Source organism: Lipomyces japonicus, assembly GCF_038497905.1.
Source record: "Lipomyces japonicus strain CBS 7319 unplaced genomic scaffold V1514scaffold_2, whole genome shotgun sequence".
Lineage (NCBI taxonomy): Eukaryota > Fungi > Ascomycota > Lipomycetes > Lipomycetales > Lipomycetaceae > Lipomyces > Lipomyces japonicus.
The window spans coordinates 460,578-481,067 of record NW_027117814.1 but is presented as its reverse complement, the minus strand read 5'-3'; the positions used below and the strand labels follow the sequence as shown (position 1 = coordinate 481,067).

Here is a 20,490-nt window from a genome sequence, read left to right as displayed (position 1 = left end):
TTACTAGTAATAGATTACATTAGACATTAACGTATATAATCCTATCTCTCTCCGGATAGACTCGAGATATACGACAAAGATATTGAAACACTCACCAAATAGGCCTTTTTTTCTTTCTTCGGAATTACATTATTTTTTTTTTTTTTTTTTCAATTTACAATCTACATTTTATTTATCAAGATTATGCTAATAATTGAAAGGACAATAATAAAAGCTGATTTCCAGGTTGGCATAACAAGGAATACAGCATGAGACGGCTCGCTTTCGAAGCAAAAAAAAAAAAAACGAGTATATGGTATGGTGATGAGGATATTGTGCCTTGAACGGAGTTAAAGTTTGGGCGAACCATATAATTTCTTGGCGTAATTTGAATTGACGGGCCACATCTAGTGATAACCTGTATAAATATGCTCCGTATTACAAGTCATAATATCTCATTCGCATATCCTTTCACTATCACCCGGTCCTCCTCCTTAAATACATAATATATAACTATATAAAAATGTGTATCATTCAATCATTAACAATGCAAAAAAAAACATCCATCCGTACGTCCGCATGCAATAACATAGCCGCGGTTTCTGTGTGGGAGATGTCGTGGGGGTCTGTTAACAGCGTAGATTTGATTCAGCAAAAAAACCGCAACCATTTTTATTGGCCGCAGCCGCGATAATTTCCAACGTTCGCAAATTATCCCGAGTTGTGCCGCTTCCCGACTTTGAGTTGAAATATAACCTATGTATAGCTTGCTTCTATGTTCAAATAGAATTTTTGCGCCCGTAAAAGATAACCCCAACCACGCCGGTCACGGGCAAGTCTCAGAACCCGATCAAAGTTAATTAGTTAATTTGGCAATCTGAAACGGGCACTGATGCCGCTTCGGTGGTGGAAAAAAATTTATCCTCCTCGACCACTGCTGACGCGGATTCACCACCGCTTTGGTCGAATTGCTGCATTTTACTGAGACGCGTTCCTGACGAGAAGTTTCTCTTTTTCGAAGATAAACTGTCTCCAACTTTGTCGCCCCCCGATGCCTTTTCCCCCGCAAAATAACCCCGCTTCCGCTCAATGGTTTCTCTCTCCATCTCGCAATACAAGTTTACTGTCTGTCTGTACCTACGCCATGCTGCCGGCATATCGATTAACTTTATTTATTGATACTTTCTTCTTTGCTGTAAAACTTTCGTTTATATAAACACCGACTCATTGCCCTTTTTTTCCAATTGCTCAATTCTTTTTTCTTTTCATTCATCATTATCATCATCAATAATTCTATAATGCCTGGTGGTGCTGTTATTTCTGCTGGCCGGGTTGACTTGTCTCGTATTGAGGCCCCCATTAGTGCAAGAACATATTTTGTTTGTGCCTTTGCAGCTTTTGGTGGCATTTTTTTTGGGTTTGACTCCGGCCACATATCCGGAGTTCTGGCCATGGATTACTTTATTCACATGCTTACCGGCCTCAATAAAAACGAAGTTCCAGCTGACCAGTTTACTTTGCCTTCTTGGAAAAAATCACTCATTATTTCTATTCTGTCGGCTGGTACATTTTTTGGTTCTATTATTGCCGGTGATTTGGCTGACGTCATTGGTCGAAGATATACAATCATCTCTGGCGCTGGAATTTTCATTGTTGGTGTCATTCTCCAAACAGCTTCAAGTTCTTTGCCTCTACTTGTTGTCGGTCGTTTGATTGCTGGATTTGGAGTTGGGTTTGTTTCATCAATCATTATTCTTTACATGTCTGAGGTTGCTCCTCGCAAGGTTCGCGGAGCCCTTGTCTCTGCTTACCAGTTTTTTATCACCGTTGGTTTACTTCTTGCATCTTGCGTTGATTACGGTACCCAAAACAGGTTTGATTCTGGATCATATCGTATACCTATTGGAATTCAAATGCTTTGGGCTATTGTTCTTGCTGTTGGCCTTTTTTTCCTGCCAGAGTCCCCTCGTTATTATGTTAAAAAGGGAAGGCTGGACGATGGCGCAAAGACTCTTGCTCGGCTTCGTGCACAGCCTGTGGAATCTGAATTCGTGCAATCGGAACTTGCCGAAATTGTTGCTAATCATGAATACGAACTCCAATTTGTTACGCAAACTTCTTATCTGGGTTCTTGGTTGGAATGCTTCAAAGGATCTATTTGGGTCGGCTCCTCAAATCTTCGACGTACAATTCTGGGCACTTCTATTCAAATGATGCAACAGTGGACTGGTATCAATTTTATTTTTTATTTTGGAACCACTTTTTTTCAAGAACTTGGGACTATTAAGAATCCATTTTTAATGGGGCTTGTAACTACCCTAGTTAATGTTTGTTCTACTCCTCTATCGTTTTGGACTGTTGAACGATATGGACGGCGTACCATTCTTATCTGGGGTGCTCTTGGTATGCTTATTTGTGAATTTATTGTTGCAATTATTGGCGTTGCTGATGGAGAAAATCCAAATGCTGTTAAGGCAATGCTTGCTTTCATTTGCATCTATATTTTCTTTTTTGCATCGACTTGGGGTCCTGCTGCATGGGTTGTCGTTGGTGAGGTATTCCCACTGCCTATTCGTTCTCGAGGAGTTGGTCTTTCTGTTGCTTCCAATTGGTTTTGGAACTGCATTATTGCGGTCATTACTCCGTATATGGTTGGAACTGATGAAGGCAACCTTGGTGCTAAAGTGTTTTTCATTTGGGGCTCACTTTGTTCTTGCTGCCTTGTCTACGCCTATTTTTTGGTTCCGGAAACAAAGGGCCTTACACTTGAACAAGTTGACCGCATGCTCGAAGAAACTAATGCTCGAAACTCGGCTAAATGGGTGCCTCATGGCACTTTCGCTGCTGATATGGGTTTTGCAGAAAAAGATATCGAAAAGACTTCTGTAGAGCATAAGGCCTAATTTGTTGTTTTTTATGACTCACATGCTGTTTAATTGTATTTTGCGATAATTTTATTGTGATGTATTTTTGTAATGATTTTGTGATACTCAGTTGCTCAATATGTATGTACGAAAACTTTCACAGTGCTGTTAACATTGAATTCATATTTATTGCTCATAAAAGTATGCAAATTTACGTATTGTTTATATTACTGGTTGAATGTTGGCAATTGCTCAAGTGCAAGAGCTCCAATCAGAAAGAATCACGAAAAAGCTAAGGCAAAACTGTTTAAATAAATCTGAACGCAAACGTTGGCATATTTCTACAGTTATAAGCACTTTCCGAAATCCACAAAATCGTACTGCCTGCCTGATGCGATTCATGGAGCCAAATATGTTGACGCCGCAAGACTGTTGGAGGCAGTCCTTAATAATAATAATAATAATAATAATAATATTTATCAAAATTAACCATAACTAGTATAATTTAACCTGACAGAATGTGATGCTATAAAGTTTTAAATCAACATTTCCGGCGATGCGGAAGTTACTTACTTACCGAGCCAACGCCGATATTTAATATAACTCACTATGACTCATAACGTACATTTTCCAATAAATACGATGTTCATGATTTGCGTCTCAATCATATTTTAATACTATAAAATAAATTATAATTACAATTATTTGTGTAAGGTATTATTAAACAAGCAAAATGCCACAAGTCCAGGGCCTCTTGTTTGATGTGTTTGGTACTGTGCTTGATTGGCGCAGTTCGATCGAAGATTATCTAGCAAAAAAAGCTCCAGTAAATTTTAAAATTTCGTCACACCTTTGGAAACAAATTGCTGAAGATTGGCGTACGGAATACTACAAGTTTGCCGAGCACAATTCAAGTGATGAAAACGTCAAAGATGAATTTATTACATTAGATAAATACCAAAAAGTTCTAATACGTCAATTGGTAGAAAAGTATAACATTTCAGATATCTGGTCTGATGAAGAGTTGGATGACATTGCCAATGTGTGGCACCATCTTCGACGTAAGCCTTAACATCATTTTTTTTGGGGCGAGTGGGCAAGATTTCTAACTACAATTAATTGTTATAGCCTGGAATGACTCTGTCCAAGGAATAAAACTTCTCAAATCCAAATACATCGTTGCCTCTTTGTCTAATGGCAATGTTAGAATAATGGTCGATGTGGTAAGAACATTAATTGAGTGTTTTTGCGTTTACTGACATGCCTCTACAGGCTAAACATGCTGGCCTGCTATGGGACATTATTTTCGGGGCTGATATTTTCAAGACCTACAAGCCTTCCTCGAAAGTTTATCTTGGAGCATCAGAATATCTCGATATCAGACCTGCAAAGTGAGTATCATGCCATCTTTTTTTATCTGAAATGATTGATTAAAGGGTATCCAGTCTTGTTATGGTAGCCGCGCATATTTACGATCTTGATGCTGCAAAGGCACTTGGATTTCAGACAGCCTATATTCCGAGACCAGGTGAGGATAATGGCCTCACAGTAACAGCCGATCAAGTCGATTATTTTGCTACCTCATTGATAGATTTGTATGATCAGCTGGAAGCTGACCGAGGTTGATTCTCATAGTGGCAATGTTATGCTCCAATTCAATAAAGTGATATTCATCAAATTGTATTTAATTATTGTGATTTATCATCGGCATAGACATCTCGTAGTTTCTTCAAATCAGCATAACCCAATCGATTTTCCAAAAACGCAAATGGGCTGTTTATTGTTATGATTGATTCATATAAAGTTCTTTAAGATTACTTGCCTTCGTCCGTCCTTCTCCAAAATCTTCGCGTACTTTGCAAATTCAACAGGCTGTAGTTGAGGAGCATTAAGCACTATACCAAAACTAAATAAAACTGTCGCCACAATTGTCTCGACAATAATCTGTAATTTTAATAAAAAAAATTCAATGTAAAATCCCTAGTAAAAATACATACATCTACAGGAAGATTCGCATCCGTGATAGTAAGGTGTTTAAGGTAATGTGAGAACTCATAAGCCGAATACCCAGCATGTGCAAGTAATACTAGGGCAAACCCAATCAGTGCAGTCGCGTTTAATCCCATTAATAACTTGAGTTCTATTAATGTTGATTCTGTAGTAATGTGGGCGATATTGCACGAAGAGAGCCGACTGGAAACCCGACACTGCTTTTCTGTTTTTACCAAACTCTATTCTTGGCTTGGGGTAAGTAAGTTCTTGACTATAACTACACATACACAAGTTAGATCAAACACCATCGCTGCGAACATCTCGTTTGCATTCAACTTCGTCTGCTAAAACCCACAAAGTTGTCTTTTAGTGATTCAATCCAGCTCCGTCCAGCTCCGTCTAGCTCCCAGATTTACGTCCCAGATTTACGTCCCAGATTTACGGAATTTGCAAGATATTGACCACCCATTTATAACATAGTCCAGGCTCGGATTTGCTCTTTAGCATATATTCGACTGATCACAGGTAAGGAGGAATTCATTTTGGCCTTTTTATGGATGCCTGCGCAATAATGGCGAACAACAGAAAAGATGGGTGGATTGCAATGGCAACATTCGAGTAAATGGTGATCTTGACCAAGTTCTTGCACTTGGGAATTATTGGGATCACCTACCACGAGAAGGTATTGCAATCTGGTTTTGACTGCTTCCCATAGATGGCGAAAGTCCGTAATAGCCCGTCGCCACCTGTTTTGAGGCTTGTGAGTTCCCATCTTCTCTGTCCTCTTGGTGGTTTTTCATCTCATCGGTCCCGCCAACTTCAGTTATCCGATTTAGAGATGTATGCTGTCGAATAGCGGGACATTATATAGGTACTCAAACGGCGCATATTATTCCACGAGAGGAAAATGAGATGGAACTCTGAAATCCTCCCAAGGCACCATTACTTGACGATCAAGTCAAGGTTACATCAAGCGTTTCATGGCAAATTTCCAACTCAGCCGGGTTTTCGCATGTTGGAATATACGAGCGATCTTGGTGAACTTCATTGTAACTCCAGGACGCATTTTTCTGTGCAATGTCGGCCTGGGTTTTTGTATGCAATGTTTGTTTAATCATTGTTCGAATTATTTACTGTGTTTTTATATTATTTTAAAAATAAAAGAGGTGATCAGCGTCACTAACGATGGGCAACGGCAGATCGTCACAATGAGACATTATGAAAAAAAGCGCAATTTTAAAGGAATATCGAGTCGGACTCTAGGCATATTAATGGGACTGCTTGCAAATTTTCACTTCAGGTTCGGGCAAATAACCAAAGGATTATTAGCCCGAATGATTCGGAGGAAGATAGGCTTGCGAAGATACGAGAAGATTATAGCGAAAAACAGAGGCCACAAAGGTTTGTTCCATTTAAAGGCGACCAGTTTGAAGGAAATGTATACCATTACGGTGTTGGAACGTCTAGGGTATGATATAAAAATATTATTACAGTAACGTTTTATATTATTATGTTCCTTGTTTGTTATTAGCACACATAAACCTATTTATTTATGGTGTAATGAGTGGTGGGTACATCAAAATTGAGTTAATGGTTTCATTTATTTGCCTGCCTTTATAACATGTATAGTCATGAGATCCAAACTTCGTAATCACTAATAATCCATATGACACAGATCTCAGACTTGGTAGATTTTTTAAGGAAGCGTATTCTTACGACTTGCGTAAGTTTGCTGATCCTTGCATAAAGCCTTCAGTAAAGTGATTGACGTTTGCGTGGACGTGATTACTACGGCTAAAAAAGGGAAAGCGGCCAAGCAAACTGACCAACTGGGTATTTCCTTGGTCGCTGCATGTTATTATCATATGGCTCAAATCTTGCCAACAGTTCAAAAAATTCGTTCCAGACTTCAAGACAAGTTTAAATGTCAATTAAGCATGAAACCGGTACGGCTGAACAGAATTCAGGTTATAAAATTTAGGATCATGAAAATATGAGTGATGAAAAAAAAGTCAAGGCTGCACTAAGACGTAAAACTAAAAAAATGCTTTTTTCTTTTCTATGTCTTCTCTATGTTATATTATGACTATTCCTTCTTCAGGCGGCCAATATTTACGGAGTGTGACCCCGCCTTGTCGTAAAACCTTGTATGATTTCTCATCCATATGGTATGATTGAGAATAGACTACTTCTTTTAATCCCATCTGAACGATTTTTATGCTGCACGTCAGACACGGGCATGTATTGCAATACAGCACCGCCTCCTCGCTCACCCGTTCCCTGCCAGCTTCCAACAACGCGTTTTCTTCCGCATGCAGGCACAGGCAAGTAGCCAGACTGGAGCCGCCGATCGATGCCAAGTTGCATCTCTCGCATCCACCTTGATTGCAATTCAGCACGCCTCGCGGCGTGCCGTTGTAACCGGTCGCGATCACTCGTCTGCCGCGAACCAGCACGCAGCCGACCCGCCGCTTCATGCAATTGCTCCTGCGTGCAGCCAAGTTGGCCAGTTGCATAAAATACGCATCCCATGACGGACGAAGCCGTGATTCGTCCGTCAGGTTTAAGTTTGAAAGCTTAACGTATAATAATTCGATCGAGCCGCCGTTGTTGATGATTTGCAATCTTGACTTGGACATGAGCCTTGCCAATTCGGCTGACCTGTCGTAAAGTTCAGTATCGGACGTGGTCATGAATTCGTCCAAGGATATGGGCTTGAGCTGCGGCGACGTGACTTGTCTTAAATATCTGTCGTATCGGACCGTCAATGATGCCTGCACCGATAACAGTAGAAAAAATGGCCGGGATGCAAGTAATTCATGAGATTTTAAGTCGCTAATATGAGTAATCAAAAACTTTTCTTGCCACCATGCAGTAACAAATTCAAGTAACTGTTCAGTTGAATTAAATTCTTCTATTTCTTCATCAATGATGACAGGGGTCGGAGGAAGTTTTATTTTCTTGTCGTTGTCGTTGTCGATTGATAATATTTGATCTGTCTCAATATTTTGCGGGTTCCGCCGAACACGAAGTCGCTTGAAGCCTTGCAAGATAAGATATTTCGCAACTTCATCTTGACCTGAATATGAAGTTCCACAGATCCCTATTAGCATTATCAAATATATAACTGCAAATGCTCCGCCAATATTCTGCGACGGGTATATATATATTTCTAAAATCTTAAATTAAACCACAAAAGACGCGGCTCGAGATAATTAAACCAACCTATTTGATTATTTTCAGATAGTACGTATATAAATTGGCCAAGAAAATAAAATATGAATGATGAAGGCATAGATCATCCTGCCAACATTAAAACATATCCTTCCGCATTGCGATATGTGGTCAAGCACATTGTACCAGACAAGCCAACTGTGGAACGAATTCAACGAATGAGGCAACACCAAGACGCACATGAAAAGCAATGGCACGCAGGACGGATTGCCATTCAGCAAAAATTTAAGGCAAGGATAGAAGGACGGAAAAAACTTGACAGTGTCATGATGTTAATTGGCGAAGATCAATCGACAACTCTGGAACGTGATATAGAGGCGAGTACAATAACAATTTTTGAAATTATCAGAGAAAAGCTAAGAGAGCATTGTATATAGGCACAAGATAAGGCAGACGAAGAACAAGAATTAAAAAATTATGATGCAAAAGTATACAAAGCATCGATTGCGATGGTTAAATCAATGAGTACAGAATTGGCATCTCTTGGGATCCCATTTTTCGTCACAAATGAAGCAAATACGGAACCAGATCCGGAGTTAAAAATTAAAATGATTCAATTATTGGAAGATGTAACTTCTTAATGTCATGGTTTTCTCTATACATGTATGTGATTTTGCTTTTGATGCCTAATTAGCCAACAATGCAGTTTTGTGGAGGAAAAGACGAAAACTGCAACACGACCAAACGAAATATTTTTCGAGATATCTAGCAAAACTAAGACAAAAACTTATTTAATAGTCTTCTTAAGCTATATTTCTGGACTTTAAACTAGGCTTTTGCGTCGTCATGAACAACTGGTGAACATGTCTAAGGCAATAGAAAACTGCAAAGATTCGTCTGATGAAATTATTTGCTCGTTGATATTTTGTCGTAAGATCCAGCAACTTTGGTTTTATGATCACATATATTCAATACAAATGATTCAAATTCAAAAATGCTTGAGTTACCTTACCGGATACGAAAATACTTTGTTTGTGACGGTAAACATCATGCACCCAAAGCTTATATAAAATGCAAACTGATCAGCAAATAAAAAAACCCCACCAAAATAATACGCTCATGAAATCATTCACCAATATCCGACATCAGTTGTAGTATAAATTGTGAATGCATTAATGTTAATAACTTCCTAATTTGGTGAACATACAAGGTAATCAATAAGCAGTACGATTGCAGGAAACCCATGAAGCTAAATATCCACATAAACAGAAAGAAAACATTTAAGTCTTAAAACCAATTAGGCCCCTATCAATCTTAGAAAGAAATGTCAGTAATATATATAAGATGGTCTCAAGAATCATGACGAAACAACACCTGACAGACTATTGTAGAGAATTGAAATTAAGACCTCAAACAGAACATAAAATTAAAGAGAAACTGTTCTTGGTCAACAGCAATTCGGTTAACCCAGTAAGATTGGCAAAGAAGCCGAAAATGACTTTCAGATAATTGGCCGTATCGCCTATATGGTATTAGACGAAGTGACGAAACGTAGATTGCACGTTGCTACTTAAAAAAAGAGCGTACTCACCAAGATTCGTTAAATACTGAAACTAAACGACTACAAAATAATATACTCATGAGCTGAATTATACATGAAAACAGAGAGCTTTTAAAAACCAAAAAATTGGCCTTACTCACAACAGTACCCCGACTGGAGTTGTCAACAGCAAAAAAAAGGAACTCAATCTGAAACACTACTATTGCAACTAAGTATTCTACCGTGAATTTTAATCTTAATCTCAATCAAACAATAATACAGCACTCATATTCACAATTCTGTTTAAAAATATAAATAATATCTGTATTGATATATAAACATTTTGATCAACGTTGGTTTACATGGATTATATGGAGGGATCAAGCCCCGCGTTTGCCATTAATAATCTATCAGTAATTTAATATATCACGTGCACGATTTTTTTTAAAGAATTATCCAACATCACGTGCACAATATAATGGCAGGGTAATTTTGTTTAAACTTTTAATTTTTCTTTCTTCCCAACTCACTTTTTGCAATACTTCGAAAAAAAAATTTGAAATTACATAAAAAAATCTCTACCAAAGTTCAATATGGTAAAGAGAAAACTTGTTGGAAACAAAAATAAAGTGAAACCGGCTTTCTCTGGAATTATTAATGGAAAGGCGTCTGAGAAGGTATTCGTCAAGGAAGCAAAAAAAATTGACCCTGAAGATAAATCAAATGATGAGCGTGAGGAACTGCAAGAAAATATAGACGATGATTCAGCTGAATTTAGTGAAGATGAGCTAGATGAAGAAGATGAGGGTGAAGAGTACGAAATTAGTTCTGAGTTTGATAGTGAAAATGAGAAAGATCTGGCAGGTCTTCTTGACGGCGGGATATCAGATTCCGACGGTGATGCAGATGAAGATGATGATGATGACAAGGACGCGGACAAAAAATATGATGATGATCAAGTTTCAGACGATGAAATTGAACAGTTTCCAGAAGAGGAAGAGGAAGAGGAAGCAGAGGGCGAAGAGGAGGTTGCAGTGGAGAGTGACGATGAGGATGACTATGCGAGTAAGTATAGTGCACAAGAGAGTCGGTCTTCATTTTCTTCTGTTAGTGATGGAAACGATCATATTGCGTATTACACCACTGGTGCGGATGGGAAGCCTCGCCCCATATATCACCCAATTGATCCTCATTATTCATCCGACGACAGTGATTTTGAAGAGTCTAACACTATTGGCAACGTTCCGTTATCAGCTTATGATGAATACCCTCATATCGGTTATGACATCAACGGAAAGCGTATTATGAGACCTGCAGCTGGAAGTGCACTTGATAGTTTACTCGACAGTATTGAAGTCCCAGAGGGTTGGACAGGGTTGGTCGATAGAAATTCTGGTGCGGACTTGAAACTGACTCGTGATGAGTTAGAATTGGTCAAGAAGATTCATCTTGGTGAAAATGTGGGTGATATCAATCCTTATGAGGACACTATTGAATGGTTTACATCTAAAGAAGAAATCATGCCTCTGAGCTCCGCACCTGAGCCCAAGCGAAGATTTGTTCCTTCAAAGCACGAAGCCAAGCGAGTTATGAAAATTGTCAAAGCTATCCGAGAAGGACGTATTGTTGCAAACAAGCCAAAAGTTAGCGATGATGAGGCACCAGTATATGACTTGTGGGCTGATAACCTTGCTGATCATGTCCCTCATATAATGCATATCGCGGCACCAAAGATGGCAAAGCCAACTAATGACGAGAGTTATAATCCACCGGAGGAATACGTGCCTACTGAGGAAGAAAAGGAAGAATGGCTCAAGACAGATCCGATTGACAGGGAAAAGAATTATCTTCCTAAGAAGTTTTCTTCTTTAAGAGCAGTTACACGATATGATAATTTTCTTAGAGAACGCTTTGAGCGTTCTCTTGATTTATATCTCGCTCCTCGAGTTCGAAAAAATAAGCTGAACATTGACCCAGATTCTCTTTTGCCTAAACTTCCTTCGCCCCAAGATCTTCGACCATTTCCTATTAAAAATTCAATAATATACAAGGGCCATAAGGGTCGTGTAAGATCGATAAATGTTGATCCTTCTGGGCTATGGCTTGCCACAGGAGCTGATGATGGTACTGTTAGAGTGTGGGAAGTTTTAACTGGCCGTGAAGTTTGGAAGGCTACACTTTCTACAGATGATGACGAACCAGTGCAATCTGTCGAGTGGAACCCTATTCAGTCTAGTGGAATTTTGGCTGTTTCTGTGTAAGTGTACATTGCGATATTTTTCATATGGTATGTATGGTATATACTAACAAATTTTAACAGTGGCGAAAAGATTTATCTATGTTTGCCTCCCATATTCGATCAGGCAACGGAGAACGTTGGAAATGAGCTTCTTACTTCGGGTTGGGGTTATGCTGCACAAAATAATACAGCAACAGAAAATATTAATAAAGACCCTCTGTGTAAATGGATGCGTCCGTCGTCAAAGATCGCGAGCCAAGCCGTTGACTGTGTTATTTTATGCAGAAAAACGGTTAAGCAAATTTCTTGGCATCGACGAGGTGATTATTTTACATCGGTGTCGCCAGAAGGTGCAAACATGGCTGTTCTTGTTCACCAGCTTTCAAAACACAATACGCAGTCTCCGTTTAGAAAATCGAAGGGAATTATTCAAAAAGCTCAATTTCATCCTTTCAAACCTATGCTTTATGTGGCTACCCAGAGATACGTGCGGATTTATGACTTATCGACTCAGTCTCTAACAAAGGCACTTCAACCTGGTGTCCGATGGCTTAGTTCATTTGATATTCACCCTCAGGGCGATAACGTTATAACTGGCTCTTACGATAAACGCGTTACTTGGCATGACCTTGATCTTAGTACAAAACCCTACAGGACACTGAGATATCACACGAAAGCTGTTCGAGATGTTCGATTTCATTCGAGATTGCCATTATTCTGTTCAGCTAGTGACGATGGGCATATTAATGTATTCCATGGCACAGTTTACGATGATTTGCTTAAGAATCCATTGTTAGTACCACTGAAGGTTCTCAAAGGCCATTCAGTTGTTTCATCTCTTGGTGTTTTAAAGGTTGTATGGCATCCAAAGGAATCATGGTTGTTTAGTGCCGGTGCAGATGGCACAGCTCGATTATGGACATCATAGAATGCGACGAGATATAAAAAATTCGGGGTTGAGCAAGAAATAGAATTGATAATATTAACTTTTTTTTTCAAATTCACGTCGTAAAACTGACTACAGTTTGAAATTCATGGCCGCTTAAGGCGATCAATGAGTCCCTCAGTAGATTCCACATTCAGTTATTTTCTTCCAGTCAAAAACCCCAAACCTTGTGTAAGTTAAAGGGGTCGCGATGCACAGGGCTTATGCAATGTGTACAGCAAGCAAGAGGTTGCGACGCTGCATGAGTTGAAGCATGCCCAACTGTCAGAGATCATTCAACTTCATCAGACGCAGACATAATTAGATACGCTATAATGGAGAAGTATGAGCAAGACGGTAATTACACACGTAGACTGTAGAGCATGTAACGGTGAATAAAAACTGGTTTCTTAGATACAAAAAAAAACACTCATATATATAGTTATTTATATTTGCTGTAACTTTGGGTTTATCAGATAGCTTATAAGACGTATTATACTCGCTCCGGACAATGCGCCAAGTTCTGTTCTGGTTCCCAAGCTAGGATCATTTTAACCCAACCATTTCATAAACTATTGCGTTTTGCGATCTCATATTCTGCTTGGTTTCTTCTTTTTTAACTCTATATCCTTTCGTAAATTCCCCTACCCGTCTAAAATTCAATTATTTGACAGAGGATTCATACTAATACGTGGGCGTGCGTGATCATACTTGATCTCCTGATTTATACATCATTCATGCTTGCACAAGTTGTACTTGTCAGAAATTATATATGTCTTGAGTTGTCACGCGTTCCACTACTCATAAAGGAGTAGTAGAACCCTTGTATGCACAAGCGGAGACTATCCTCAAGCGTTGAAGTAAAATGCAAACGTAATGTTAACTATAGTTTACTATGCCGATATAAGTTATGGATGTTACAGGCAAGGGGATCGTACCCGCCGTGTCACATTAATGATTACAGTTGAGCTACCAAGATTTTTGTTACGAGCGAATTATATATAAAATACACGACCGAAAAATAATTGCAATATTTCAAATTATTTCTGAAATTTGCAATAACTAACCTAAACTTAGCTTTTGCAGTTTGATAAAAATCATTGCCAACTATTATCTCAAATATTTTGTCAGTAGCTTTTCAACCTGCCACTCAACGCCGACTCCTCGTTCGCCAGCCATCTAAAAAGTCTACTTCTTGGAAATCTTAACACGACCCCTGCAGTTTCAAGACTTAGTTCTTGGATTTATTTTAAAAATCAAAAGGGTCGAGGTTCTGATTCTTTAATTCCGGTTTCTGGTTCGCTCGACCCTGAGCAACCGGCTGACCGCAACGCCCTATCTTCTAAAGACGACCAACCCGACCATGAAAATGATTACGAAACTCATAGTACAAGTCTAATTGAACAATTGGGTGTATCAAATACGACCGTACATCGATCAAGTCATACGTCTTTCATTGAACGTTCATTGCGCGATTGCGACTCTCACAAAGGTAATAGCCGACATACAGAGAATACAAATTCAGTTTTCCGAACAACAAATACCGCATTACCTTCTGTGGATTCGATTATAGACAGCTATAGTCAAAATAAGTCAATACAGTCATCAGCACAATTGGTTACAGAATCAAAGTCAATGCTTCAACCCCTTGGCACCAAACGCAAAGTGATTCAAAGCGATGAACAGCCACCAAACGATTCTATTGAAGTATCCACTGAAAAACGGCAGAAAATTTCTGAAGCAGGAACTCTGTCACAGTTGGAATACGTTACTGTGAACTCTTCCGGTTTGGGTACAAAGTCTAAATGGAAGAGAAGGTTGTCTTCGGTCGTCATTCCTGATTCACAATCGTCCTCGTCTCAAAGTGAAGCTTCTCAAAATTTAAAGCAATCTAATTTGAATGATTACTCAGAGGAACAAGGATTTTTTAAAGCCGCGGTATGTGAGTTTAAAGCATTTAATTTTCAATCAATTAATTAAATCATAGAATGCAAGCGAGCCCATATCTACTAATTCGTATTCATCACTTAATTCAAGTTATAGTTCAGCATCAACGTGGAACAGGCTGCCTATTTATCAAACAGATTCTAAGGATGCTCAGAAAGGTGTATCTTCATTGGAATCTACAACGTACCGAGATTCGATGAAGATTGGGCAAGGTCAATATCTCAATTATAAGATGACGATTCCGCCAGATACCCCTGGGGTTAATAAATCATCATCTCAAACATTCTCTGCTCCAAAAGATTGTGCGACAAAAATTACTTTACCTGAGCCTACTCCACAAGGACCATCTAGAGCACCTTTATATAAAGCGTATGATGGACCTCCTTTTAGTACTTGGTCTAATGTTAACATACCGTATCTTGGTGTGTCGAACTTGTCTCCTCAATCTCCAGTAAACTCGTGTACGACTTCTACAGCTTCACAAAATAGCGAGGTTCAAACTCCTATATATTCAGCATCCAAATACGAAACCTGGCCACGGCATACCAAACCAACATCTCATGTGTATGGTGGATTGTCAGCATCGTATTCTGTATCGCCGTCATCAAGTCGTACTATCGTGAATCATAACAGGCATCAAGACTTGCAATACCCACTTCGATCGACCTCTGCAAGTAACTCTGGATATAACTCAAGTGCTGTCGTTTACGGAGATTCCAGAATTGAGGGTTATTCTCACTTGACACCTTCTTCTCGTCCACCCCTATCCCCTTCACATCCACCTCTTCCTTCTTCTTTTTCTTCCTCTTCTTCCACCTTGTCTTCGCCGCCGTTACCACCGCCTCTTCCTCCTCCACCAAGTTTGTATCGCATCTCTTTCTCATCCGAGAAGGAACTTCAAGTAACAGAGCCTCGGCAAAAAGGTCAAGAGTCTCTCCGTCAACAAATAGTTACAAATAATGCTTCTCTACAAAAACGTCGCACTCTGAATAATATCAGTCTAACACCTATCGTTCTTCCATTGGAAGCTAATAGCTCGATGGGTCGCAGTAAATCAGTCGATTTAAATAATGCCGCAAATATGACAGCACGCTCTGAATTACAATATACAAATAATGCGAAGATTCTTTGTTCAACAGATTTTTCTTGCTCAAAATGTGGCATTAGTGCTAGTCTACCTAGTGATCACGCAAATTTATTTAACGAACTGAAAATAAAAAAGGAAGAGCTAGAAGCGTATTCTCAGGATTATGCCGAAAAATTAAATTTGAAGAATGAAAACGAATCATTATCTAAAGAAATTGGATCAATTAGAGACAACAATGTAGCTTTAACTAAGCAAATTGATGATCTTGAACGAAAGATCGCTGTTAAAAATGAAATTTTAATGGATGAAGTCAAAATGCTTCGCGCGCAACTTTCTACATATCAGACAGAGAAAGAAGAACTTCAACGAACTGTGCATTCCTTGAATGATAAACTGGCTTTTCATAAACAACTTCTTTTATCATCCAAAGAAAAAGTTGAAGGAGAAACGATTCATGATGGTAAACCGAAGTTGCAAGTCGAAGAGAAAATAACAGATCCAAAGGCATCTTCATTTACAAAATCAGTAATAGATGTTGTGGCTTTAAAAAGAAATCTCAAATTTACTTCACGTGCGCCGTTTCCGCTAAACTTCAATGGTCACGTTTCCGCAGCAGGTTCGTCTTATGATACAGAACCGCAGTTGGGACGAAAGCATCGAACGAAATCCAATTTTAATTCATCAAATTTAAAAGCACTTCACGTTCATAAAGAAGTCAGGTTAGGTCGTCCAATTAGTGATATTAATATTGCAGACTTGGATAGATTTGCGTGGATTCCAAAAAACACTGTCCCAGTATTAAAAGATCACGCGTTAGCATTTCGGGAGGGTATTATTGTAAGTTTGTTTTTTTTTCCATTGTTTTTGCATATTTCAGTTTCGTCATGCCATTGTTAAAAAAATAAACTAACTCTTCTTATAAAGGACTCAAGAACAAAGAGATTAAAAAGAGGAGTACCAATTTTCAAAATTGGACATAAAATTCAAGGAGAGCCATTGTAATATGTAATTTTAGATGTAACATTTTACATTATTATCATAATTTTCACTGAGTTTCTCTATCAAATAAGACTTGTACATAAATTTTTGTCATTATCCATACCGCTATTCCGCATGCGCCGTTTTAATCTCTCCAATTTTAATTGAATTTCTAAGCTGACTTATCGGATGTAGATTCTGACGACTCTTGCTGTTCTTGAGGAAGAAGAGCGTTTGCCTTTTCAAGTAACTCTTCAAATTCACCACTATACTTATTAAAATCTGGAGTCAAGCAAAAAAAAGAAAAAAAATTACTTACTTTCGGTGCAAATCAAGCACAATGTCACAGCCGCCAATAAACTCTTGCTGTACGAAAAGGTTACATATATGATCAGATTAAGAATTTGTGAATACATACGTTAACGTAGAGTTGAGGAATAGTTGGCCAGTCGCTAAATTCTTTAATTCCTTGTCGAAGCTCATTGTCCTCTAATACGTTAAAAGCAGCAAATTTCTCAGGATCAACACCGTACAAAGAAAGTAGTTGAATAGTTGCCCGTGAGAAGCCGCATTGGGGAGCCTCAGGAACACCTTTCATAAATAAGACAACAGGTGCGGATGCGATAGCTCCTTCAATTGCTTTTCTAGATTCTTCTGACAGATATCGAGCTTGTTGATAGCGAGTGATGGCAAATGAAATTGGTAATTGCCTACCAAATGTACTTCGGATCGTGTTTGTAGCAGTGAACGACTGAACCTCATTAAAATTGGTTAATTCAATGTTATAAGTTTCTGTAAAAAAAACGCACCTTAGCAGCACCCAGAAGAGTTCGAGTAAATGGCATATTGAAAATGAACAAACTATGTTATTTGAATGACTTTGTCAAAGAATCTGTATCTGTTGCAGTGTTTGTCTTGCAAGAACCAATGGGAATAAATGCAGTTTCCATATGACAAATTCAGAATAAATTGCAAATGTAATTATGTAAGGGTGGCGTACCTTAACTAAAATTTGTTTGTGATTGTTAATTAATTGCACATAAGCCACATGCTACATGAAACTACTATAGAACACCTGCTAAATTAAATAAATATTTTATTGTACAGCTAGTATGTATATGTGACTTTAAATTTTACAAAGCAACGTGTATTTGTTCACGTATAATCTCTAGATTTGTTACCAAGAGATTGCATAGCAGACTTTTTTGTAATTAATAAGATGTCATTCAGAGCTGCCGCTGTATATTTACATTTTTCAGTAAATAAACAATGTCGATAATTTTCGGCTAATTCTATATGCTACCTGTAGTTCCAGTTGATATATTCCACATATTTGTTGTACCAAAGGTCTTTCTTCGCCCGCAGAATTTCAGGGGCGACCGACGACTAATTACGCTCACGGGAAGCGTGAGATACTCACTGACAGACAGAAACTAGCTGTGGCTATTTTGTTTATTATAGCCGTCTCCGTACAGACTGTATTTCCTCTTTTTGATGAAATTAAATTAATAAGTAAAGAGAAAAGGCAAAAAGAAAAGAAAAGAAAAAAAAAAAAGGAGTCTTTAACGGTTCTTTTTTTTGTATTTAACCGATATTTTTCAACGATTTAACTATACGTACCATATATATATGGATATCACAACAATTGCAGCAGCTGTGTAAGTAATAAGACTGAATCTAAAGTTATATTTCTAAATATTTTAAGCGCGGGGGCAATTGGTAGCCGAGTTGCTTTTCATCCTTGTAAGTTCGTTAAGTTGAAAAGAAAAGTGCAGACTTTAACACCATTTAGTGGATACAATTCGAACATTACAACAGACTTCACTTGCGACTGGCTATAAGCTTCCAATTGCTCATTATTGGAGGGGTTTACCTGCTGCCGTTGGATTTACCACACCTGCGTTCACAATTTATCTTGTTTCGTATCGGGAAGCTAAAAAAGACCTGGCACCGTATCTTGGACAAGATTCTGCTTATAATTATGTTATTAGCGGCACAATTGCGGAGGTATTGCAATGTTAATTATATTGCGTGGGTCTGATTAATGCTTATCAAACTTACTATAGTTGACAAGCAGTTTGCTATGGACGCCAATGGAAGTCGTGAAAGGCAATATGCAAGTGAAATCCGATAAGACCCCCGGAGGAACATTTGCTATGATGAAACGCATGTATCAAACTCAAGGATTGAAGGGGTTTTATCGAGGCTACTGGATGGTATTTTTTTTTTTTTTTTAATTAAACGGACGTGATTATATTTGTTCTAATTAGCTTTAGGGGCTTGCAGTTTTCACGCCTCATTCCATAGTGTGGTGGTATACTTACGTATAGTTAGACACTTGCTAGCTAAAGTTGCTTTAAACTAATTATATTTGGCATTACAGGAATCGATAAAACTTCGTTACAAGGCTGGCTTATCAGATTCGAGCTCTTCTGATCTAAGCGCAACACAGTACGCATTGGCATCTGCGGCGGCGGGCACAACAGCAGGCACCGTATCCAACTTTTTAGATGTGCTAAAAACCCGGCAACAACTTGCAGTAGCAGATGAGATTGCGAATTTACGGCCGGATGATAAGTTAGGTTTATGGAAGGTGGCTAAAAATTTGATTCAAGAAGCAGGTCTATTCCGAGCCTTATTCAAGGGTCTGCATGTTCGTTTAATGTACTCCTTACCCTCGGGAGTTTTATCAATGGTAATTGTGGAGCTACTCAAGCCAGAGAAATAATGAGAGGTAGCTTTAATGCTGTAAATGTTATGTTATATATAGTTATAGATTTTCATGATCAAAAGTATGTGTTATAAAACTATATGCTACATGCACCGAGTAAAGAGTACCCAATCCAGTATGAACACTTAATATTCATCAGACCATAATTATAATAGTTAAATATATCCTGTAGAAAACCGGGTTGCTGTGCAGGATCCTGGATTAATGAAAACCATGTTCTGTTTAGATTCATGAAAATTTAGCTAAATGAAACTTTAAGTTAAAAAAACTCATCAGCCAAATGTAATTTCAACAATTGATAACCAGTGCATTTCTCATTATTCTGAAAATTATAATTCCAAAAATATGCCTCCGAAGGATATACAGAAAAAACACAGAAGAAAAAGACTACGGAAATCAAGAACTGAAGGTACGTGTGGGCAAATCTACATTTGATTTCGGTACATTCTAACAACCAGACAGATTTTTCAACAGATTCAGATTCCTCTTCTTCAGAAGAAGAACAGAAAGTAGTTTTGAAGGAGAATGATAAAGTATGAAGTTAGTTTAATATTTGGGAAAAAATAGTGATGATTAATTTTCAAAATAGGAAATGAAAGACGAACTTAGCTCTTCATCTGACGAGGACTCAGACTCGAGCTCAGAGGACGAAGTAGAAATAGAGCCAAAAGAAACTTCAAATAAAAGCGTTTTAAAGGTATTTTTTATTTTAACTAATATTTTTTGTGGTTAAGACGATTATAATTAATTTATTCTTTTTAGGAGGCTCGTGCCACTTCAAACCTGCTTCCATCATTAGATAAAGCCGATCCAGCTGAATTCGAAGCATATTATACTAATTATTTAAAATCAGAATTTTCAGACTGTTTAAAGAAATTGCGAGAGAAGTCCGTATCCGAGGAGGCCTTCATCAAACAAAGTACAATCGCATTGCTACAAGGAGTTAATATTTTTAATAATCAAGAACAACATGAAATTCTAGCTAGCTTGAACTAAAATACATTCTCTTATAATTAAAATATGGAAAGTTTGTA

At 38.2% G+C, this 20,490-nt stretch overlaps 10 protein-coding genes across 10 annotated transcripts; 7 read left to right on the top strand and 3 right to left on the bottom strand.

Annotated features, from left to right (window-relative positions):
• Positions 1 to 790: 790 nt before the first annotated feature.
• On the top strand, positions 791 to 3,047 carry V1514DRAFT_324328 (general substrate transporter). Its single transcript, XM_066926399.1, has one exon. The coding sequence runs from the start codon at positions 1,278 to 1,280 to the stop codon at positions 2,880 to 2,882; it is 1,605 nt and encodes a 534-aa protein (XP_066786019.1). The 5' UTR covers positions 791 to 1,277; the 3' UTR covers positions 2,883 to 3,047.
• Positions 3,048 to 3,446: 399 nt separating this feature from the next.
• V1514DRAFT_324324 (HAD-like domain-containing protein) lies at positions 3,447 to 4,508 on the top strand. The gene is made up of 4 exons (XM_066926398.1): positions 3,447 to 3,904; positions 3,972 to 4,066; positions 4,116 to 4,234; positions 4,289 to 4,508. Exons 1-4 carry the CDS (start codon positions 3,577 to 3,579, stop codon positions 4,467 to 4,469), a joined length of 723 nt encoding a protein of 240 aa, XP_066786018.1. The 5' UTR covers positions 3,447 to 3,576; the 3' UTR covers positions 4,470 to 4,508.
• V1514DRAFT_288295 (magnesium transporter) lies at positions 4,335 to 5,103 on the bottom strand. The gene is made up of 3 exons (XM_066925246.1): positions 4,841 to 5,103; positions 4,666 to 4,787; positions 4,335 to 4,616 (listed from the first exon to the last, which is right to left on the bottom strand). Exons 1-3 carry the CDS (start codon positions 4,967 to 4,969, stop codon positions 4,532 to 4,534), a joined length of 336 nt encoding a protein of 111 aa, XP_066786017.1. The 5' UTR covers positions 4,970 to 5,103; the 3' UTR covers positions 4,335 to 4,531.
• A 1,807-nt stretch (positions 5,104 to 6,910) lies between these two features.
• V1514DRAFT_274717 (cytidine deaminase-like protein) lies at positions 6,911 to 7,948 on the bottom strand (the record flags this gene model as incomplete). The annotated part of the gene is made up of 1 exon (XM_066924865.1): positions 6,911 to 7,948. The coding sequence occupies one exon, from the start codon at positions 7,946 to 7,948 to the stop codon at positions 6,911 to 6,913; it is 1,038 nt and encodes a 345-aa protein (XP_066786016.1).
• Positions 7,949 to 8,113: 165 nt separating this feature from the next.
• Positions 8,114 to 8,650, top strand: V1514DRAFT_317593 (uncharacterized protein; the record flags this gene model as incomplete). Its single annotated transcript, XM_066925849.1, has 2 exons — positions 8,114 to 8,386; positions 8,447 to 8,650. 2 exons carry the CDS (start codon positions 8,114 to 8,116, stop codon positions 8,648 to 8,650), a joined length of 477 nt encoding a protein of 158 aa, XP_066786015.1.
• A 1,364-nt stretch (positions 8,651 to 10,014) lies between these two features.
• On the top strand, positions 10,015 to 12,788 carry V1514DRAFT_324312 (NUC169 domain-containing protein). The gene is made up of 2 exons (XM_066926397.1): positions 10,015 to 11,806; positions 11,870 to 12,788. Exons 1-2 carry the CDS (start codon positions 10,143 to 10,145, stop codon positions 12,714 to 12,716), a joined length of 2,511 nt encoding a protein of 836 aa, XP_066786014.1. The 5' UTR covers positions 10,015 to 10,142; the 3' UTR covers positions 12,717 to 12,788.
• Positions 12,789 to 13,048: 260 nt separating this feature from the next.
• On the top strand, positions 13,049 to 16,749 carry V1514DRAFT_317591 (uncharacterized protein; the record flags this gene model as incomplete). The annotated part of the gene is made up of 4 exons (XM_066925848.1): positions 13,049 to 13,070; positions 13,936 to 14,651; positions 14,701 to 16,584; positions 16,672 to 16,749. The coding sequence occupies 4 exons, from the start codon at positions 13,049 to 13,051 to the stop codon at positions 16,747 to 16,749; spliced, it is 2,700 nt and encodes an 899-aa protein (XP_066786013.1).
• On the bottom strand, positions 16,642 to 17,729 carry V1514DRAFT_349910 (thioredoxin-like protein). The gene is made up of 4 exons (XM_066929391.1): positions 17,535 to 17,729; positions 17,144 to 17,482; positions 17,045 to 17,091; positions 16,642 to 16,991 (listed from the first exon to the last, which is right to left on the bottom strand). The coding sequence occupies exons 1-4, from the start codon at positions 17,568 to 17,570 to the stop codon at positions 16,898 to 16,900; spliced, it is 516 nt and encodes a 171-aa protein (XP_066786012.1). The 5' UTR covers positions 17,571 to 17,729; the 3' UTR covers positions 16,642 to 16,897.
• A 263-nt stretch (positions 17,730 to 17,992) lies between these two features.
• Positions 17,993 to 19,523, top strand: V1514DRAFT_324304 (mitochondrial carrier domain-containing protein). The gene is made up of 6 exons (XM_066926396.1): positions 17,993 to 18,383; positions 18,431 to 18,468; positions 18,518 to 18,732; positions 18,792 to 18,941; positions 19,002 to 19,049; positions 19,109 to 19,523. Exons 1-6 carry the CDS (start codon positions 18,355 to 18,357, stop codon positions 19,451 to 19,453), a joined length of 825 nt encoding a protein of 274 aa, XP_066786011.1. The 5' UTR covers positions 17,993 to 18,354; the 3' UTR covers positions 19,454 to 19,523.
• Positions 19,524 to 19,676: 153 nt separating this feature from the next.
• Positions 19,677 to 20,459, top strand: V1514DRAFT_349908 (uncharacterized protein). The gene is made up of 4 exons (XM_066929390.1): positions 19,677 to 19,865; positions 19,919 to 19,989; positions 20,046 to 20,153; positions 20,219 to 20,459. The coding sequence occupies exons 1-4, from the start codon at positions 19,802 to 19,804 to the stop codon at positions 20,450 to 20,452; spliced, it is 477 nt and encodes a 158-aa protein (XP_066786010.1). The 5' UTR covers positions 19,677 to 19,801; the 3' UTR covers positions 20,453 to 20,459.
• The last annotated feature ends 31 nt before the right edge of the window (positions 20,460 to 20,490 follow it).